The sequence below is a fragment of the Orycteropus afer genome, unplaced genomic scaffold (assembly GCF_000298275.1).
Source record: "Orycteropus afer afer isolate SDZICR_OR568_19922 unplaced genomic scaffold, OryAfe1.0 scaffold00121, whole genome shotgun sequence".
Taxonomy (NCBI): domain Eukaryota; kingdom Metazoa; phylum Chordata; class Mammalia; order Tubulidentata; family Orycteropodidae; genus Orycteropus; species Orycteropus afer.
This window is the reverse complement of record NW_006921708.1, coordinates 110,717-120,730: the sequence shown is the minus strand read 5'-3', so window position 1 is coordinate 120,730 and position 10,014 is coordinate 110,717. Positions and strand designations below refer to the sequence as shown.

The window sequence follows — 10,014 nt, the reverse complement described above, 5'->3', positions numbered from 1 at the left end:
TCAACCATTTGAACCTATCAGTCACTTCCTGAGAGAAAGATGTGGCAGTCTGCTTCCATAAATTTTACAGCCTTGGAAATCCTATGGGGACAGTCCTGAGGGATCGTTGTGAATTAGAATCAGAGTCTTTCATAATTTTTCCCTATAGAGGTTGGATTTTTTAAATATCAAATCAATTTGTTGAACAAGCAAAAATTCTGTGACATAATCATAAAAGCAACTTGATTTTATTTATACACTATCCCTTTAGACATACTCAGCAAGAGTAGGCTGGTGGCCTGCACTCAGGTTGAAAATTCTGGCACTTCTGTGACTTCTGTGGTGTCATAAAACAACACTGCAGAGTCTGCTTAAGTAAAAGCAAAAGAGGTTTATTGGGAGATAGAGTTGGTTTGGACCAGGAAGATGTCCAAATTCAGAGTGGAAATGGCTACTCTGTGGGACATTGAGGAAGAAAACATTTGTGTTTGTGCTAGGGGAAAAAAGAAAACCCAGATTCAAACAGATGCAACAGAGACACTTTTATTAAGCCCTAGACAGGACAAAGACAGTCATCCAGAATGAGGGAAACTATCAGTATGTACACAGCACAGAAATGAATAGAGTCCATTGAGTCACAGCCATGGGGCTAATTATATAATATCAAAAACAAAGGGAATCATTACAAAATTATGGTTGGTGGCAGACTAATTTATCACTTTCAAAGGTAGGACTACAGATGTGGGGCAAGGACCATGATTGGGATACATACATGATAAAGATTAGAACAGGCTACAGGATTGGTTCTGGGGCTTGACCACCTGGCTAGGTGGTGGTCCAGATATGACTCATTACCCTGTGGCCTGAGTCATAGCCACAAGATGGCTACAAGACAATACTAGGACCCCAACCTTAAATTAAATAAGGACACACTCAGGAAAGTTCCCTAGTTCTTTGTGTGAGCATAATTTACTTTCAACCACACTCTTCCTAAGGGCAAACTGCTCCTTCCTAGGTGTGTCCTAGAACTTGTCTGTGCATAGCACATTGTTGGTTTAAAGGTCAGAAAGAACTTAAATGGCATTTGAAACTTATGTCAAGCCTCAAAACGGAGTTAGGGCTCCCGCTGCAGACCACAGCCTTCAACAACCCAAGTGCTTTAGAATTTAGCTTTAATGCAAGTTGGAGCAGAAACTAAAGGTTACAAAATTCATTGAAATGCAATCAGGGGAGTCAAAGGTGGGGTATCTAAAAGTGAGTATTTCGTAGGGTTAGGTGGATAACACCTAAGTGGGATTATTTGATTGGTTAAGGGTACATAACTGCAAGTGTACGAGCTCTTCAATTTATTACAGGATGGTCACAAGTCAATGGTAGGACAGGTATTTTCAGTAAACTTCTATAAAAATGTCTTCCTTGATCATGTCTGTTTGTGGGAGCCCATTTTAAAGATTTATTGATAATGCTGTGCATCAAGTCGCTTTGGGTATAAGCTATCATATCTTGTATCTATTTGACCATAGTGGAAAGACTGTTTGGGAATAGACTGTGGCAGGGCACCTGCCAGACCTCAGAGCAAAACAATTATCTTCTTTAGAATATATGTTCAGCATCAAGATTAGGTCAGCATCAAGGTTAGAAGAACTACTGTTAGAAAAGGCATGCCAAGACTTTAGAATGGAATTAAGGCTCTGCTTTCAGATGATATGTACATCTGCCAAGTACCTCTGATTTTTTTTTTTTTAAGGACTCTTTCTTAAAACATTTAACTTAGTGTTCCTAGAAATAACTCTTTTTGTATTTGTATTTTAGCATTTATGCATATTTAATTACACAATGCCATTAGAGTAACAAGTATAAAAAATATAAATAGATTTGGGAACATACTCCACTAATAGGTGAGCAGATACAACCAGCTGCAGCAACTCGGTCTGTGGCAGATCAGGTAGAAAGCTGTGGACAGGAGCAGTATGTATGCCGTGGTCATTGCAGGGCACTGGACAGCATCAGTTAAATGGAGTCTAATGTAAGTCCCTCCTAGGATGTTTGGTAGGATTGAAGAGTCAGTGCACTCAGGCTGATTATGGTAATCCCCAATTTATGATGTGGTTCAGAAACCAAGTAAAATAAAAACTATTTTCCCCACTCTGGCACTGGGATGGGGATAGATAAGCAAACTAAATTACCCCCAACTATTTTCCCACCCCAGGCAGTTGAGCATTCAGTTCCTTAAAGAACTGAATGGAAAACATTCCTTCCTGCCAATGATAGACTTGCTAAAAGTATTTTAGAAATAACTTGTAAATTAACTCTGGCTTAATTTGTAAATGAACTCTGGCCCATGGACAAGTGCATTAGGGCAGAAGGGAAGTATTTTAGAAACAACTTGTAAATGAACTCTGGCCCTCAGAAGTAAGGGAACAAAAGTTGATTGCTGACCCTCTCCCCTCTGCCCAAGCCCCTGTCAGCTGATAACAAGAAACTAGTGATTCATCCATAATGGGCACCCATTTCACGTTCATGCCCCAAATTCCCCAACCTTTTGTGAATATGCACAACCGCTCTCTTCTCTCTTGAAACCTACAAAAACTGTGTTTCCATTTTGGGAGTTAAGATCTGGGTACTAAACTACCCCTAACTCCTTGCACTGCTGCTTTGTAATAAATAATTATCTCTCCTCTCAATCTCGTGTGTAAACTGTTTTAGCCTGACTGAGCACCAGGCAGGACCTGGTTTGGTATGTTAACAGTTCCATTCCAATGACATCCTTATAAGTCAGTTCTAATGTAGGTTGAATAGTTGTTTTTTCAGTTTTCATTATTGTCTTTTTACTATCAATGTCTTTATAAATCTGAACTTCATTTGTCTTTAGTGTTTGGAAACATTACATAGAAACTTACACATATATTTTAATGCATAGATACATACATACCTATTACTAATGATAATAGACACAAAAAAAGGCGGTCATAATAGTGGTTCATTGTAACTCGAATACATTGTAAGTAGGGTACTGTATTTACTTCTCCGATGAACCTAGAAGCTAATAAAGTAGATGTGTTTGGGCCAAGGAAAGTTTAGTTCATTTCAGTGAGCATTTCCTAAGTACCTACAGATTCAGACACTAAAAGGATAGAGACAAGTTCTTTTCAAATGAAGTCACAGTCCAGTGAGGGAGACATCAAGGTAAAGTGAACAAGTCAACAGACATGATGCTTACTGGGATGGAGGGAAGCCTGGGTGGCATGAAACCATAATGGGGAAGAACATCCACTTGAAACCTGCTTCAATCCAGGAGTATAAGTGCCTCTGATTTTAAGCTCTCATACAAGTGGTTCAACTCAAGAATAGTCCATACACTCAGTACATTTTAAGCTCTCATACAGTGGTCACAAATGAGAGACCAGTTTAATTTTCCTGGAATCCAGATTTCTGGGGTCCAGGAATTGGGGTAACACACTGCAGTGAATTGCTTGATGTGACCCTTCTATCCATTATCTTCCATTCTGTGGTGTTTTGTAAATCCCATTATCTGTGGTGTTTAGGGTAGTGTGGTAGTTAAGGTCAGGTATCAACTTGGCTGGGCGGCTGGTAGTAGTCATTCCCTATAATGACTGGCAATGGACTCTGTGATGGGATTTATGTTATTTCTGTTGGGGCAACACAGGTGGAATATATCTTGAGTCCTGCCTTGCTGGAGGGTATAATTCAAATCATCACCCTTAGCTTCTTTGAGGGTATACCTATGAATCTCCTGGGAAGATTCATCCTCCTCTTGCTCCATTTTGTGTCTTGGCTCATCCTCATCTCACCCCTGAATTTGGGACAGCAGCCGTCATCTGATCTGCTGATCGAGGTTCATCAAACCCTGAGAATTGGGAGGCTCCTCCAGACCTACTCACTGACCTGGGACTTGCTAGCCTCTACCACTACTACATGAGACGAACCCTTGGGTGTCTGTGAGTTCTGTGAGGCATTACAGCGAAATACAGAACCCTAAGACTGGGGAAATTACTAGGAGGAGGAGGAGTTAATGTCTGAAATGATGGAGTAATACAGTAGTTTAGACATTTGGGACATCTTTAACCTCCGCCTCCTGGGGACTGGCCTTGTACTGATCTTTCTGAGAGAAATTGTTCAAGCACACATGAAGGCCATTTGCCCTTAAGTGTCCTTTTGAACCCTGAGCCTTTAAGGAACTGGTTTTCCTAAGGTCACCTTCAAGTCAAACAATTTGCCTTGTTAGCAGCTTACCAGAGATTGTTTTGCCTTAGGAATTGGGCTCCTTTGGAAAATTATCTATGTGTACTTTCTGTTTGACCTTATGCAATTTGAATTATATCTGTTCTGGTTACCTAGTGCCGCTCTGACAAGAATATACCACAAATAGGATGGCTTGAAGAAACAGAAGTTTATTCTCTTACAGTTTGGAGGCTTCAAGTCTGAGTTCAAAGTGCCAAGCTATAGGGGCTGGGTGAAAGGCCCTCAACCTTGGGCTTCAGCTCTGCCTCCTGCTCCTGGCCCACTAAAGCTGGATGGTTTTCTTCACTCAGCTGCTGGCTGATGAGGCTGATAAGCCCAAGGTTGACAAGTAATAAGGCACAGTCCCGATATTACCAAACCACACAGCAGGCCATTAATTCAAGTCCATTAAAAATCCCAAGATCGACAAAGCATGGCAGGCTGCTGAACAGTGACTCGGCTACATGCAGGGTTCAAGTGTGTCATAAGCTAGAGACCATTCCCAAAGCTGTTTATTATATATGGGAAGCAGACCATATACCCAAAGCAGCTACTCAGCTGCTCTAATAGATTCCAGCATGGAGTTAGTTTTCAGTCTCACCATGGACAATAACTACATTCAGCTGCCCAGCCACTCAACCAAGCCCAGCCAAGTTGCAACATAAACTTAACCACCACAATGTCTTAAAAAAAAAAACTCACTGCCATCGAGTCAAATCTGACTGATAGCACGACCACTCCTTGGGTTTCTAAGGTGGTATCACTATGGAAGTAGATTGCACTACCTTCCTCACAATAAATATATTCTGTTATATTAATTTCTGGTGTTACTTTGCACATTTAAGTTTTTAACACTTTAAGCAATAGAACATGCTATGATCACTTTAAATCTCAGCATCAATGTAGTAATTAAAATAGTCCAGTCCCAGATAAAAATCAAAACTCTGCACACCTCTCCAGGTTAGAACATTTTTCATCTTGCTTGCCTTCAGGAAGGGAATGTGGCCAATTCCTCCTGCCTGCTCGCCTCTTCTTGGCCTCCCTAGCTGCTGTTATTGTAGCGGGCTGGGAAGGAGGAGAGGAAAAGTGAGGTGGAGAGTACTCACTTGGCTATTCCTGTTAGAGGCTGGCTTTGCATCCTCTGGGTCTGGCCAAGGATAGAGCTCTTTTGTGCGTCCTTTGGAGGCTCCCCTGCTGACCTTGCAGTTCCCAGGATGTAGGAGGTGCATCCCATTCCTCCTGCTGGACCCATTCTTCTAGCCCCTGGTTTCTGCAGATGAGGTGAGGTATGTGGAGACACTGTTGTTATGTGCCGTAGAGTCGGCCCCGACTCACAGCAACCCCTCCTTTGGTTTCAGAGGCGGTATCACTGCGGAAGTAGATTGCCCAACCTTCCTTCCGAGGAGTGGCTGGTGGGTTTGAACTGCCAGACTTCTGGTTAGCAGTCAAGTGCCTTAGGCACTATGCTCAAGAGCTCCTATGGAGACATTAGGGATACTAATAATTTCTTCCAGCCATCTGACCATCATGGTGCCTTACTGGTGCTGAAGCACTGAGAACTGCCTTTGAAAATCTGCATGTAATCTGATCCCTCCTTTAGCCTCTATTTCCCATCATTTTTTCATGCCCCTTGGTTACCTTGGCTGGCCCCTACCCATCAGTGACAGTTAAGCTACCACAGCAGTCTAATTCAGCAACAGAGTTTTATTTCCAGTGTGAAGTTGGCTGTGTTTTCAAGTAGATTCCTCTGGGTCTTGCATACAGGATCTAGTGAACCCCATGCAGGTGTGCAGGGACACACACCTTAGCCCAGTGTTCTGAGATAGGGCAGAGGAGGCTCTGTGGTCAAGGGTCCTGGGTAAGCAGGCTCCTGGGCCCTGTCCACCAGTTGAGCTATTGAGCAGAGTTGGTGAATGCCTGGTCTCTCCTTTGCACAACTTCTGTTATGTGTCGTCAAGTCAGACCCAACTCATAGCAAACCCTCCTTGGGTTTCCGAGGCAGTATCACTATAGAAGTAGATTGCCCAACCTTCTTTCCGAGGAGTGGCTGGTGGGTTTGAACCGCCAGCCTTCTGGTTATCAGTCAAATGCCTTGGCACAACACTACCAGAGCTCCCTGCACAGCTTCTAGGAACTGGCAAATTGCCATTTAGTGGCTCTTCCCCAGGCTTAATGGAGATGAATGTGAACCCACCTGTTTCTCTCCCTAAAGATGCAGCCTGGGAGAAATATGTCTCTGGGCCTCAGTGTACTCATCTGAAAACTGAGCATACTAAGAGCCCACCCTTTGCTCAGCTGTTGTGAGGAAGAATGGAGAAGCACTAAAGGACTCTGACTCACAGCATGCGTTCATAGTGGGTGTGGTTGTTATCATTACAGTCATTGAACTGGGCCCAGGCCCCTTAGTTCCCTTGGCTGGCCCCACCCATCTGTCACATACAAGCTACCACTGCAAGTCTAATTCAGCAACACAGTTTATTGAGGGTTCCACAGGCCCGAGTCAACCCCAGAAGCACCTCCTCTCTTCACTCTTCTTTCTCATCTCCATGGGTGATAATGTAACACAGGGATTTGTAGTCGATGTTCCCTGCCAGGTCCATGGGTGCCAGGGCAAACATCTGCTCAACCTGGAGGAGGTACTGATGAGGGGCAGCCTTAGCTCCTAGCACAGCCCAGCAGAGAGGCATGGAAGAGCTAAGGGCTGGAGAGACCTAAAGGGAGACCTAAGACCATTTCCAGCCTCACCCTCCATTGGAGCGTTAACCCATACCCTTTCTATCTGATGATACCGGGCTCTGGGAAGACTGGGCACATGGAGGTGCCTCCCCTTCTCTATCTGCACCCTCCTCTCCTGCAAGTGCAGGGCACCCCTCTGGTCATTCCAGCATGCTCTGGTTCACCTGCTCAGGAACTTGGGCCTCTGTACACATGCATGCACTGCCTTCTCTGCCTGGTATACCCCCTCCCTGTTCTGACTCCACCCTCAGAGTGCTGTCACACTCTTTCCAGTTGGCTCTGAGCCACTTGAGGGCAGAGGTTGGGCTTCTCCTGCTCATGGAGCTATTCCTAGGCCCTGCTGGCTGGGACTCAAGAGTAGAGGTCAGGAAATGGGGGTTGAAAAAGCCAAGACATCTCACCTCTGCCAGAGAAAACTTATCTGCTTGGGTCAGGAGAAGCTGCTTGAACCTGGAGGAATTGAGAGGGCTGCAGAAGGGCCAGCTGCATGGGGACTGAGTGGGGGTTCCCACTCCTGAAGGAGATGAGAAGGCCCCACAATTAAGGTGGCTACCCTCACAGTGGGCTGGGGTGAAGTCCCAGGAGAATAACCCATGCCCAGCTGTTAACACTTACTCATCCTTGTTCACCACCCCTTGGCCACTGGGGTCAAACATGCGGAAGGCGCTCAGGATGGCTTCCTCGGGGTCTGTCCCTGGGATGGAGAAAACCAGGCAAGAACCCATTGCTCAACCAACTGGCCCCACCTAGGATGAGCCCTAGGATACAAATAGGGCACTCCATATCCCACTGATACAAAATATCCCTTGGGGCCCAGAAAGACTGAAATAGGCTGTCGTCCTGAGGTGGGGAGAATATTGGGAGTTGGAGTTTAGAAGTGGACCCGAAGGCCCATTTGCCCACTCCAGAGCTGGGATTTTGCTGACAGTGGGATGTTAAGCATGTATGTGCAGTGTGGACTCATTCTCTAGGCCTCTCTGACCACTATCGGTGGAGAGCAGGCACAGGCAGGAGACAAGTCCAGGACAGGTTCAGGCTGGAGGGCCTTGATCTCCCTGTTTACCATTGAGCTTCTCTCCGAAGAGTGTGAGGAAGACAGTGAAGTTGATGGGGCCCTTCCCCTCCTGCAGCATGATTTCTAGCTCCTCATCTGGGACATTCACCTTCCCTGGGAGCAAGAACAGGGATGGACACGGGTCTCTGGGCTGCTCTCCCCTCTTTCCCAGCCTCAGTTCAGATGGGGGAGGAAGGGGGAGGTGGAGAAGTGGAAGAGAGGTGTGAAAAGAGTGGAGGGAGGGAGGTGTAAGGAGATTGGGAGCAGTGGGTGAGGAAGGCAGAAGGCCACCCTTGGGAGGGGAAAGGATGGGGCTGGTGTCTGAGCAGGGGCCATGCACAGCTGGGGCAGGGTGGAAGAAGAGCTCACGAACCAAGCTGGGAGTAGGTTTCCCTCAGGTCAGACTTGCAAATGATACCATCACGGTTCTGGTCAATGCAGCTGAAGGCCTGTGAGGTGGGCAATTCAGGCTCCCAGGGGAACCAACCAGCTACCCCTTATAAGGCAGGAGGTAGGAGAAAACTAGGTGGTATGAAGAACAAGGGCTAGGGCAGGCTTGAGGAAACTCTGGACAGTACCAGGGCTACTGACCTATAGAGAAGGCAATGTTTTTGGGGCAGGGCTGATTTAGGGTTGGGGCACTCACTTCCTTGAACTCCTGGATCTGGGCTTGTTCAAACATGGAAAAGACATTGGAAGAGCCGCGTTGGGCCTGCTTGGTGGCTGCAGCTTTGCCCCGGGTCCCCGCCTTCCTGCTGGCCTGCAACACTATAGGTAAGAGGGATCCTCTCCCACTCCCTGCAGTCTGCCTCTCTACAAACACCCCTGAGGCATTTCTTCTCCTCATCCCTGGAACTGCCTCTGGAGCCCCATGCAGGCCCAGGGTGAGTAGGTAGCACCTTCAAAGAATATGGCTCCCCACCTACCACTCCTCCCTGGTAGCTTGCCTCCAGGGAGCTGATTTTGCTCTCCTGATCTTAAAGCACTTGTGAGTCTGCCAGCCTCAATACCCCACCTGATGACACTTACCATCCTCTCAGGGTAGTCCCTATGTCCCTGCTGGAGCTTGTGGCGGAGTAGGATGCACAGCCTGCTTTATGTGTCAACCTTATCACCTGGTGAGCCAAATAAGGAGAAGAGCCAAGTATAGGCCCAAACTTGGCAGTCCCTGCCTGAGCCAGCGCAGACAAAACCCCTTGCAGATTCCAGTCACATTCCTGTGATCTCCAAACCTCCAGCAGGATTCCTTCGCAGACTCACTTGACATGGAATGTCACCCACTTCAGGTCAGATCAGGATGATGTGACCTCCAACTAAGAGCAGAGGAGGCTCTAAGTCTGAGCATTCTCCAAACTAAACTCATTGTCATTGAGTCAATTCTGACTGCTAGTGACCCACATTGGGTTTCCAAGGCTGTAAATTGTTATGGAAGTAGATTGCCTCATCTTCCTCCTGTGGAGCATTTGGTGGGTTTGAACTGCCAATTATGTGGTTAGCAGCCAAATGCCTTACCCATTCTAGATGTTACATAAAGGGTCCCACATCTAGGGGCCCCAGGTGCCCTAAATTTGGCTTTAGTGTCTTGCCCTTCACAGAGGGCTGGGACCATACCACCTGTAGGTCCAGCTTAGAACCTGCCCAGCCCCAAGGGCAGCTGAGCTTGGAAGACTGGCCTGACCTCCACCTGGCTTGGGAGGGCAGTGGGTAGTTCTGAGGATGGACCCTGAGAGGTTTTAGCAAACACTCCCCTCTGACCAACTGCAGAGACTGTCCTGGGTGGATGGTGACTCCAAGTAGGACTCTTCGCTTGGCTTTGCAGCAAATATGGGGTGAAAGGGACCTTTTGTGTCTGGCTGTTCTCTCATCTCCTGCCCTTTGCTGTGGCAGTCACCCTCTTTGCAGCACCTCCCTGTGAACACTGCAATATCTGCTTTTTGAGATCCTCTCTTCCCTCAAACCCCCTCTCAAATTCCACCTCCCTCAGGAAGCTCTCCAAATGTCTG

General features: G+C 46.6%; 1 protein-coding gene across 1 annotated transcript; it reads right to left on the bottom strand.

Moving 5' to 3' along the window:
- Positions 1 to 6,746: 6,746 nt before the first annotated feature.
- On the bottom strand, positions 6,747 to 8,765 carry MYL7 (myosin light chain 7). Its single transcript, XM_007944124.2, has 6 exons — positions 8,658 to 8,765; positions 8,385 to 8,460; positions 8,021 to 8,125; positions 7,573 to 7,651; positions 7,359 to 7,407; positions 6,747 to 6,848 (listed from the first exon to the last, which is right to left on the bottom strand). Exons 1-6 carry the CDS (start codon positions 8,691 to 8,693, stop codon positions 6,747 to 6,749), a joined length of 447 nt encoding a protein of 148 aa, XP_007942315.1. The 5' UTR covers positions 8,694 to 8,765.
- Positions 8,766 to 10,014: the final 1,249 nt, after the last annotated feature.